This window comes from Meriones unguiculatus, chromosome 18 (genome assembly GCF_030254825.1).
Source record: "Meriones unguiculatus strain TT.TT164.6M chromosome 18, Bangor_MerUng_6.1, whole genome shotgun sequence".
In the NCBI taxonomy this organism is placed as follows: domain Eukaryota; kingdom Metazoa; phylum Chordata; class Mammalia; order Rodentia; family Muridae; genus Meriones; species Meriones unguiculatus.
This window is the reverse complement of record NC_083365.1, coordinates 24,404,001-24,415,584: the sequence shown is the minus strand read 5'-3', so window position 1 is coordinate 24,415,584 and position 11,584 is coordinate 24,404,001. Positions and strand designations below refer to the sequence as shown.

General features: G+C 42.9%; 1 protein-coding gene across 1 annotated transcript in view; it reads right to left on the bottom strand.

Annotated features, from left to right (window-relative positions):
* Positions 1–6,664: 6,664 nt before the first annotated feature.
* The window catches only part of Rasgrp1 (RAS guanyl releasing protein 1), a 58,330-nt gene continuing 53,410 nt past the window's right edge, over positions 6,665–11,584 (bottom strand). The window contains exons 16-17 of the mRNA XM_021662668.2: positions 10,963–11,342; positions 6,665–9,316 (exon numbers count right to left, since the gene is read on the bottom strand). Coding sequence (XP_021518343.1) covers positions 9,182–9,316; positions 10,963–11,342 — 515 coding nt within the window. The 3' untranslated portion in view covers positions 6,665–9,181. The remainder of the gene's footprint in view (positions 9,317–10,962; positions 11,343–11,584) is intronic.

The following is an 11,584-nucleotide window of genomic DNA, read 5'->3' as shown; positions in this document are numbered from 1 at the left end:
TCTCACTGTGTATGTGCCTTATTTGCCAGTTGGATTTGAACCTGTGTGACCGACTGAATAGCTAAGTTAAAGATTGTAAGAACTAGAGGCACTACAATGAAATAGTGTTTTCTGGACCCTCAGGGCAGTTACACATATGAATTCATACAGTTGTGACAGCATGTGCATGTTGTATCTACTGCAAGATCACGCCAGACAAAATCCCAGCATGGAGTGGGGAGGTGTTGTTGAACATTTATTAAACTCGTGAGGGCTAGTCTATGACCCAGCTAGCCCCACCTCTAATAATCGAGACAGAGACCTAATGATTTATTTAAAAAGCTTTAGCACAATAACTGGGTAGGTACAATTTAAACTAATTTTCTAAGCCAATCTGGCTTCTTTTTAGCTGCATTCCCCACATTACCTGCCAATAAGTCTGGGCTGGATCTGCCCACATCAGGTCACATCCTCTTCCTCTATCTTCTTTCTTCTCCCCCTTCTCACTTTTTCCAGTGGTCAGTACCCAGGATCCCCAGCCCAGGAACTGAAGCTCCACCTATCTCTGTTCTGTCCAGCTACAGGCTCCAGCCTTTCTTTATTAGCCAATCAGTGATAATAAGGGAGCAAAATTTACACAACATCATTTGCTCTGTGTGAGAAAGTACTCTAGATAGTAAGCAGATCTTGGAGACCAGTATTTAGCATTTGAATACATAGCAGCACCAGACCAACCCCCACCAGGGAGGTGATCATGAAGTCCCATCATTTAGCTAAGGAGCTATTGTAATTGATTACTGCTGGGGGCAGGCAAGCCATTTTTACCCAGGGATGCGGGTCCTGTGAGGTTACCAATGCCCTAGTAGATGTTTTATACCCTGGCACATGGAGGCAGCACCAAGTGGACTCAGTTTAGAAACAAACAGTGAGAAGGATAGCGGGTTGTGGTGGTATATGCCTGTTATCCCAGGCCTCAGGGAGGGATAGTCAGGCAGATCCTTTGTGAGTTCGAGGCTAGCCTGGTCTACAAATAAGTCTAGGACACCCAAGGCTACACAGAGAAACTCTGTCTCAAAAAACCAAAAAGAAATAATAACAAAAAAAAACCTAACCAAACAAAAAACAACAAAATCAACCACAAGCACATAAAGTTGAGAAGGAAACGTGACTCTGTGTATGTGTGCGCAGGGGGATAGGAGAGGAATAGTAGGGGAGGAAGGTAGATCTAATCAAATTACTATGTGCATGTGTGAAAATCTCAAACAGTAAAAGAGAGAAAAATGAGATCAGAATTACTTTAAAGGAACAAAGGTACAGAACCATTTTTACGTGATGCTGTGAAAAATAAACTTCCTACAAAGTACCCTCACTTTAGATAGCAAGTCCTAAAAGGCAGCCTGCATCACAGGACTGAGGCCATCATCTCTAGCTTCAATGTATCAGAGGTTGGGTAAGGCATCCTTGGAAAATGCCAACCTATATGTGATTTGGTAATTAGAACAGTCAAAGGTTTGGCAATTAAGAGTTGTGAATTCAGATTATGGTACTAGGCCACAAGTGCTTTGTGTGTAAATGACCTAATTCCCAAAGATTTGTTTATCTTCAGTTGAGAAATAAGAAAGGAGACACCCCTGGAGAAGTCATTCATAAAGATACAAGTACAGGCACTACTTACATTCTAAATACTGAATTTAGCCTGTAAATGGGCATTTTGTTCAAGATTGAAATACATAAAGGACCCCTATCTGTAACAGAAAGGAATAGACTTGTTTCCTTTGTATTCCTTGGATTTGCCCTATATTGTTAATTGTATTTTACAAAATAGAGTGTCAAGTATTTAGTGTCTAGTATTTCTGCTATTGTGAGTGGTTTATATTTTCCTTTTATTGTCGAGAGGAAAAAAAATAGAGCTGGTGCCTTAGGGTTACTATGGGCGTGATGAAACACCATGACCAAACGCAACTAGGCAAAGAAGAAAGGGCTTATCTGGCTTACAGATCCTGAGTCACAGTTCAGTGAGGGAAACCAAGGCAGGAACTCAAACCAGGCCGGAACCTGGTGACAGGTGCTGACGCAGAGGCCATGGAAGGGTGCTACTTACTGGCTTGCTTGGTCTGTTTTCTTAAATAACCCAGGACCACCAGTCCAGGGGTGGTACTCCCTACAATGGGCTTGGCCCTGCCCTGTCAATTGCTAATTAAAAGAATGCCCCCAAAGACTTACCTGCCTACAGCCCGGTCTTATGGTGGGACTTTTACAAATAAGGTTCTCTCCCCTCAGATGACATTAGCATGTGTCAAATTGACATAAAACTAGCCAGCACAATTAACTCCTTGTCACCTGGACACACAAACACATCACATTTAAGCCACAACTGTTCTTTTCTTGTTTATCCCCAAGATCAAACTTTAATAAAGACAATATAAAACATTTTCAAACTTAAAAAGTATCACAGTCTTACAGTTTCAGATTCAGTCTCTGAAAAAAGAACCGAAAGTCTTTTAAAATTCAAAGTCTCTGTAATACTCCAAAATCTCTTTAAAAGTTCCAAATCTCTCATCTGTGGGCTCCTATGAAGTCAAAATAAGTTACTTTTTTATTCCAGGAGGGGAGAACTAGGGCACAGTCACAAATGAAACCAAGGCAAAAGCAAATTCTGGTAATATAAATAACTCTGTGTCCAAAGTCTAGGATTCACTCACGACTCTCTCAGAAGGGTCACTTCTCTGACTTGGCCCTCTTCAGCACACACAGCTTGTCTTCTAGGCTCAGGCTGGCTCCAGCCCATGGCTTCTGCTGCTGTTACCCCATGGTACTGGCATCTTCAAATTACTGGAGTCTTTTACTGCAACTGAGCTGAAGGTTCATCAATAGTCTCTCCTGGCCTCTCTTCAGGGATTCCAGCTCTGTCACACAGTGCCAAGCCTCAGTTATTCTCCATGACCCCTTCATGCCTTCAAAGCCAGTACCACCTGGGAGACTTACAAATGACCAAGTTCAGCTGCCAGCATGAGTCACAACGTTGGCCACCTCTGGAGCACAGTTCCTGGGCATTATCCTGAGGACACACTTCCCAGAAGACACCACTAGCTAAGCAACATCAATTGTCCCAGTAAAGCAAAGGTTTTATTTTAGTGGTACTGTTCTCTTGTTAATCATGGCTGATTCTTTAGTCCAGCTGACCAAAACCACAGATTGTTAATTCAAAATATCAAACAGCCCCAATAGAGTCTTTGCTTCTCCCTGAAACTTCACAGATCATTCCTCCATCATCTTAATAGCTCCTTTAATCTTATATGTTTCTCACAACAGCTCACCGAGCTTTGAAAACTCAGTGGCTTTTCTACCCTGAGACAACTTGGTCATGGGTCACAGCAAAACAAAAACCAAACCAAACCAAACCAACCAACCAAACAAACAAAAACACCACCACCACCACCAACAACAAAAAACATGATTCTCATTCTTGTGTATTAGTCAGGATTCTCTAGAGAAACAATTGAAAAAATATATATGGGATTTATTAGAGAGGTGTGCTGTAGTGATTTGAACAAGGATGGTCCCCGTAGGCCAAATATTTGAATGCTTGGAGTGGAACTGTTCGAAAGGATTGGAAGGATTAGGAGGTGTGGTTTTGTTGAAGGAAGTGTGTCACTCGGGGTGGACCTTGAGGTTTCAAAAGCCCAAGCCAGGCCCAGTCTCGCCTGCTGTCTGAGGATCAGGATGGAAAGCTCTCAGCCACTTGTCCAGCACCCTGCCTGCCTGCCTGCCTGCCACCATGAAGAGTACCGCACTAAATTCATGGAACAAAGCCAGCCCCTAATTAAATGTTTTCCTTTACGAGAGTTGCCTTGGTCATGGTGTCTCTGCACAGCAATAGAACGGTGACTCGGACACAGTATATGGTCTGATAACAACAGCTGCCTCACAATGGGAAGTTCAGGAATCCATGAAGCTGTGTGTCTCAGTTGGGCTTCAGCATTATGCTGGAATCCCAAAGAAACAGGCTCTAATACCAATGAGGGAACGAGCTTGCCCGAGATCGTGAGGCCAAGCAGGCAAAGGGCAAGTGCTTCCTTCTTCCAGGTCCTTCATACAGGCTGCAGCCTGAAATTGTGGCCCAGATTTCAAGTGGGTCTTACCACCTTAAAAGATCCAGATTTACGGTGGTCACCCTACATTGAATGATCCAGCCGAGAAAATCCCTCACAGGCATGGCCAGCCGCTTGGGTTTCAGTTGATTTCAGATGTTGACCGGCAAGACTAGCCACTACAGCTGGTATCTTAGTTACACTCAATACCTGGCAAGAAGCAACTTGGAGGAGTAAAAGCTTATTTTGGCTCATGGTTCATGTTTGCTGGCACATGGCAGGAGTACGTGGTGGGTCTTACTGAGTCTGTAGTCAGCAGAAAGGAAGTCTGTAGGAAGCAGAAAGGCATGCATGCTTGCTCAGCGGACTTTTTTCCTCCTTCCTGCTTTTATTGGGCTTGGGTCCTCAGCTCAGAGGATGGCACCGTCCACTTTTAAGGCAGGGTTTTCTCCTAATGGAAACACTATCAGGGACACACCCAAGAGCTGTGTCTCCCAAGAGTCTGAGATCCTAGCATAACTGACAGTTGTGCAGTGTTTTATTGTGTAGTAAGTAACCTCTGTGGTAAAATTTAAGATAATGTTAAAAGTGTAAGTGTGTGTGCTGCTTACCCTGCCATGTTTTTCAAGCTGACTCTTTGAAGAATGTGGGAGAAAAACAAACAAAACAAAAAAACCTTTGTGTTGTTCTCACTTGTAAACTTAGAATTTTTGTGTATATATTTATTTATTTTTTCATTTGTGGTAACTGAAGCAAACGGCTTTCCTTAATTAAGAAAACACGTTTATCAGTAGCTGTGCATTCTGAAAAGTAAAACACAAAATATACTTATATGTGAGTAAAATACTGTGGGGTAGGCAAAAAAAAAGTTTGTTGAAAAAGAATTTATTTATTTATTTATTTTTTGCATTTCTTCCATTTTATGAACATTAGTTACTGAGTGGAGGCAATTTACAGCTAATTTCTCTTTTTCTTTGAGACAGGCTCTTGCTGTGCAGCGTAGGCTGTTCTTAAACTTGATTCTCAAATTTGGCATCATCCTGCCTCAGCCTCCTGAGAGCTGGGATTACAGGCCCGTATCACCATATCTGCTCTTTAAATTTTTTAGCTCTAAAGATTTATGTAAACATGACAGAGACATTAGTTTATTTCTTTTGAGTTTTTATTTACTTACTTATTTTTGGTCCCTTTTATGAGTGCTGTTGGGGTTGTCTCCTGGCAACCACTGGCAGTCTGTCCTCAGCTGGGCACTTCTGGAGTCATGGCAGAGTGGAGCCAGTTCTGTGAACCCAGCCTGTGACCTTCACCTCCTGTTCTCTGCAGCCTCATGGCCTAGGTGGAATTCTGATGACAGTCTTTGCTCAAAACTTGTTTGCAGACTATTTGCTCTTTCGTGCCTGGACTGGTGATAGGGTAACTTAGGGCTTTTATGGTGGAAGATCATCACTTGAGAAGGTTATAAATGGACTGAGGACAATACATGGAGATGGGTGGTGAATAGCATTTCACTGCTCCCTGAAAACTTGTACCTTTTTGGATATTTTCTCTTTGCTGCTTGGTTTTTTTAATTTCATGGATTTCCCCCCCACACCACCATTTTCACGCCTTCTGTCCATCCTTTTTCCATGTCTTTGTCCAGCCTGTGGTACCTAGGAGCATGTGTGGACATCATCTTACTAAAAATTAGCAAATTAAAGTAGTCACTGAGCCTTTCTCTGGACTGAGATCAGTGCTGTCCCACCATAAGAAGTGGATGTTTACCTGTTTCTTTTTATGCTGTTGATTTGAAAGAGCTTGTTTCACTAAAGAGAAGATACATAACATCAAATTCAAAAGCATTTACCAGTTCTTATGGCAAACAGTGAGCAAAATGTCAAATAGATTTGTAGCCAGGAAGTATCCTCAAGTGGCATTTGGTTTATTTACCATGTAAGGAGGACAGGGCTGCGGTGAGACCTGCAGATTGGGAATGGGTGATTGAGAAACACTTTCACCTTTCCTTCAACGTCAGCTTGTCAGAGTGACTTCAGTATTTCATATGAAATACTATGAATTGTGGAAAGAAAGCACACAACCCCAACCAAATGTACCACAACGTAGAATGCCTGAGGAGGCTGGCCTTCTTCCTGTGCATTGGTCCCGTCAACAAAGGTATTGGTTGGGGAGAAAAAAAAAAAGTTGTTGTGCCTCTTGTCACTCCAAATGGCTACGGATGAATTTCTGTGAGTGGGTCTGGACACAAGGCTGAGCCACCTTTCACCACCTTTGTCTTTTTTCCTTACTGGTTTGCTTAGCTAGAACTGTGGAATTAAAATAAAAACCGCGGGGAGGTGACAGCTTTGCCCCTGTAATCAATGTTAAGCATTTTATAGACTTCATGTTTGGAGAGCTCATTATAAGGTGGGGAATAGCTGCACTGTTCCTCACTCTGTGAAAAGAGCAGAACATTTTAAACCAAATAATGTAGGATGTTTCCTTCTTTTCCCCCAGGAAAACTTTTTAATAGGATGGAAGAGTAGTTTTGGTTTAAATTACAGTAAATTTAAGTGAAATGCCTACCTGGGCATGAATTTAAGAAACAGGAGACCTCGAAGTTACAGGGATCCAAATATCTTTTATCATATAAATATCAGACACAGAAAACTTACAATAGGTATCAAAAAATTTTACACTCTGTACATATTTTTCTCGCAGCTTTTACATTATACACCTTTAGACAGAATTTCACAAGTGGTCAGTAGAGGGGTGAGTCAGTCAACTGAGAAGATGAGAGGTGACATTGCTCTTCATTGACAGGGTTGGTCCTTGTTTTAGCAGACACCCAAACATTTCAAGTCAGTACAATAAGCCAAACTTTGTTCCAGATTGCATCGGTAGATCCCACCTGCGCCTACAGCTGGGCGGGAACAGTACTAACTCAGACTCCAAACTTCTCTTGTCCTGTACTAGAAGAATCTATGATGAAACCACTGCCTCCTGCTGGCTTTCCTGTCCTGTCCTGCCCGCTGTCTGTCATGTCATCTAGCTATGATAAGTGACTGAAGCCCTCTGAATTCCTATGTTACAGATTATTTACATCAAAACTCGTTGGGAGATCTTTATTGGGGATGAGAAATAAAAAAAAGACTGTTTAAAAAAAATCGAGCTTAACACCTGTATTGGTGCCTAGCAGAGAAAAATACCCATAGTGAAAAAATATAAATTTTGAGGTCTGTCGTTAGTCATGTGGTCCCATGTAATTGTTCCATAGAATACGTACACCTGCCAGAGGTGCACATACCAGGTGGTAGATATGCTTTGAGAATGGTCTGAGCTCGGATATAGACTAAGGATACATTTGTGTGTAAAGGGTTCATTAGAGTTTAGTGAAACATTCACCATAAGTCAGTCCTTTGTCACCAAAACTCTGCAAGCACGTATGCAAATGGACAATGGCCTTTCATCAGAGAACCTCTTAAAGTGATCTGAATACCTCAGGGGGCAGCACTGTCCACCGTTTTAGCAGTGTGCAGTGCTCCGGAGAAGAGTGGGTGCTGTTGGCTGTAGGTTTGGAAATAGCCTGTGTAGCCCTGGCTGACCTGGAACTCACTCTGTAGACCAGGCTGGCCTCCGACTCACAGAGATCCAGCTGTCTCTGCCTCCCTTGCCCTGGGATCACAGGCGTGCGCCACCACAGCCCAGCAAGGTTTGGAACTTATTTTGCTAAGATGATACTCTTGGAAGTTGCTTACCCTGGTATAGATTACGAGTTAGTGTGGTGGCAGAACTTCCAAGCACAGAAGTGAGGTCTCCGCAAAAGGACACAATCAGATGAAATGGTTTTTGAAAGACTAAAAGGAAGCTGACAAGAGAGTGTGTGGATTGCTTCCTAGGCAACAAGACAAAACCATTGATTTTCAACCTGCAGGATGGAAGAGTACTCAGAGACGGTTACTCATGGTTTTGTATAATTTACATTGTTAACCTTTTGTCTTAGAACGAACAGAACTCTATGTTTGTGAATTTGTGTAAGTGACTAAAAGGTGTTTGGTTCACGTCTGCAAAGTTTTCTAAAGGAAAAGGTCCAAGCTCTATGCATGCCTGATATTGTATATACATATTCTACACATATGTACATGCTCTCAGCTCTTAAAGCCATCACATCCATTAGCTTATTTCTAGATAGTAAAAGTGAAGACAGTTTAAGCGCAAATTCAGTTCAAAGGAGAACCTTAAGATAGTTTACCTTAAAAGCAGAGAGAGAGACTAGAGCAGGAGGAGTTAAACAGTGTCCACAGACTATTTCTTTTAAAAAGCCACAGGTTCTCAATTCTGTAGAAAGACTATCTGGACAAACACGTTTTTTGTTGTTTGGCTGATTAGCTGCATGTGTGGCATGGTGATTGCTGTTTGGGGGTAGCGAGTTTTATGTTGTAGTTCTTGATGACTAAGACCTAGAGCTGTAAGCTGACCTGCAATGGGTGTCCATTTCACTTCAAAAGCTCTGGATGTAAAGCCGGGCTACGTGTCTAGCAGTTCACTTCTGGGTAGATATGTATCAATGAGGAAGGAGGCGAAGGATGGGAGGAAAGAGGCTCTTGATGAGCTCTGAGGTAGTGAGGTAGGGATAAGTTTGACAAACAATGCAGGCATGGCAAAGTCACCACTTTGAGGGCATTGTTTACCTTAGGAGCAGGCTTTGGGTAGAACAAAGGAAATCTCTTCGTTTGCAGAAACCCCGGGGAAGGCAGCAAGTTGGTTCTTCAGGGACTTTTTATCTAAGTATGGATCAGTAAAGCAGGCTGCCTGCGTTAGACACTATCAGGAAACTGTAGTCTTATTTTAGCACACATTTGGTATTGGTTCCAGTAAAGAAAGAAAACGGTTTGAATATGAATGCTCAAAGCTTTACATACTCGAGCTTTTCTTTCCTTTGGGTCAACCGACTGAAAACCAATGACTCACTTAAAAAAATATTTTAGGTAAAAAACAAAACAAAACAATACGCCGACAACAGTGTCTGGCTTTCCCCTTTTAAAGACAGTTGATCCAAAGTTGCCTCAACCTCTGCAGTCAGTTTTGAAGTGAGATCCCAGTCCACCCTCTGTGACTCTGTTCCTTGAATTTCTGGATTAAGAACAAGCACTGTGATCCATCTGTGCTAAGACATGATTGCTTTTCTCAAGCTGAAGGGATTCTATTTTCTTCTGTGCATACTTGAGTTGCATCTTCAGGGCATCATTATCTGCTTTCAGGGTATTTATTTCCTAAAGGGAAATGAGAATAAGGCATGTTAATAGAGCAGCACTGAATAGCAAATCAGTTACTGTATCAAGAGTATTGTATTTGACTGGCATCTCCTATTCACCGTGGTTACGAATTACAAACTATCTTCAAAGTAGTTATTTAGCCATGAGTATAAAATAACACATTAATTATCGTGGCCATGTGCAAATAGCAATTACTCTTTGTTATGAGATCACAGATGTGAGTGGCTAGCAGACAGAACGATCCATTCTTGGGAACTGGGCGTAGGAAGACAACCTTTGGATAGTGTATAGCAGGCAGCGTGAACTGGCAGAAAGTAGTCTCTGGTCTGGTCTGCTCTGAACTATGAAAGCTTCAAACCTCTGTGACATGAGATGTTCTAATTAATTTAGCCTTGGTACACACCCCCCTTTCCTGATAACTAATATGCCTTTTGGATGGAAGGATTTTGTCTCACTCCCAAACCAGGAGTTAGTGTTTCGTTGGCATTTCTCTAACTATATAGCCATTGGTTATTTTCCGGGCTTTTGGTCTTGAGGAAAGTGTCCTTAGCCAGACTGATTTACAAGGGCATCAGAAAATACAGGTGCAAGTCTGGTTAGTTGGGAACACTCTCAGTTCTCAGAGTAGCCGGTGGAGTGCTCTTTATGCGCTTCTATGAGATGGAGCTTTTTGCTGCGAGCCTGACACTGCTATGTGATCATAAAATACCTTCTGATAATAGGTTTGTTTAATCGTCACCCACACCCTGAAAATAGGTGTTGGGGGCATACTTAAAAAGAAAGAAAGAAAGACTTTGGGTCGATATTGTCTTGGCTCTAAAACTATGTGTCAGCATTTATATTTGGTTCCATACTGATTCAGAGTTAGTACATGAACTAAAATAACGTGCAATCATCTGCCCTTGTTGTGTGTTATGTGAAATACTAGTTTAATTGGGTTTGTTCCTTTTGGCTAGAAGTTTTGGACTAAAGATCAGTCATTGCAGGGCCCTAATGGAAAAAAAAAAAAGAAGGGCACATGATTATTTCTCTAAAATGCCCCTGGAGAATTGTGGTTCTCAGGTTTCTGTGATGCAGGTAAAAGAAAAGAGAAGCAGCTACGTGTGGGCCTGGCGGCCAGGAGCAGATTACTCTGTCACCCATTTCTCAGAGCACTTTTCACAACGACACTGCTGCCTTTAGCGTGGTCTGATCGTCTTACTGAGGACCAACCAGGCTGCAGTCTTTAACAACGGGCCTCCCGGGGGCCTGACAGGGAGGAGCGTTGCCCGTAACAGTGGTGCCTGTTCGAGCCTTGTGGGCGGCTTCACTGTATAGTACGCAGATGTGCACATTAAGCTAGATAGATGGTAGATTATGTACTCAGGCCTCCAGACACGATACAAACCAAGATGTCTGAGGGGAAAGGGCAGGAAAACATTTTCAATTAAACATTTAAAGCTAACGTCTCCTTTCCTCCTTCACACTGAAATAGCTTAGATTGCTTATATTTGGCAACTTTATAATTTTTTTTTTTTTTTTTTTTTTTTAATCTGCTGACTCAACCTGCCAGTAATCAACTGGATTGTTTTCCCCTACCGGATTTTACTTCAGCGGGAGAGCTAAGAGGAGGGGGGGCGGGCGGGTGGTGACTAGGAAGGCACCTGTTCCAGTTCTTGGTAGGTGCGGAGCCTGAGATGAAGCTCCTGTTTTGGCTTTATGAGGGACTCTTTGTTCTCCCACTTGACGAAGGCTCGCTTTCGGACCAGGGCCGGGCTGGGGCATGGCGATGCGGGGCCGTGCACGTAGAGAGCGCCCTGGGCCGACTTCCTCGGGGAAGATAGCACGAAGTGGCCGGGGGCCGTCTCGCCGCCAGCCCAAGGGAACGGCTCCGTCTGGGTGGCCTTGTGGGCAACAGTCCTCTTCAGCCGAACCGAAATCTTCTGCGAGGACACCCCCAGGAGCATGATGGTCCGGTCCTTGCTCTCCTCGCTGTGGTCCGCAGCCTCCCCGTTTTGGAAGATGAAAGATCCTTCTTCAGGTGCTGCGGAGAGATACATTTGTTAGGGCTCTCGGACAAAGACAGCTCAAGAGTCTCAACGTTTGTTTTAGAGAGACCTTTGTCTCGGGAGATCTACAGTCCAAGCAGATTCATCCACACCAAAGAAAGGACATCTCTTTTTCACCTTTAAAAAACAAACACACAAACAAACAAAAAAAGATTTAAAAAATATGCATGCATGTTTTGCCCCTACGTGGATGCATGACCCCTCGGAGGTCAGAAGA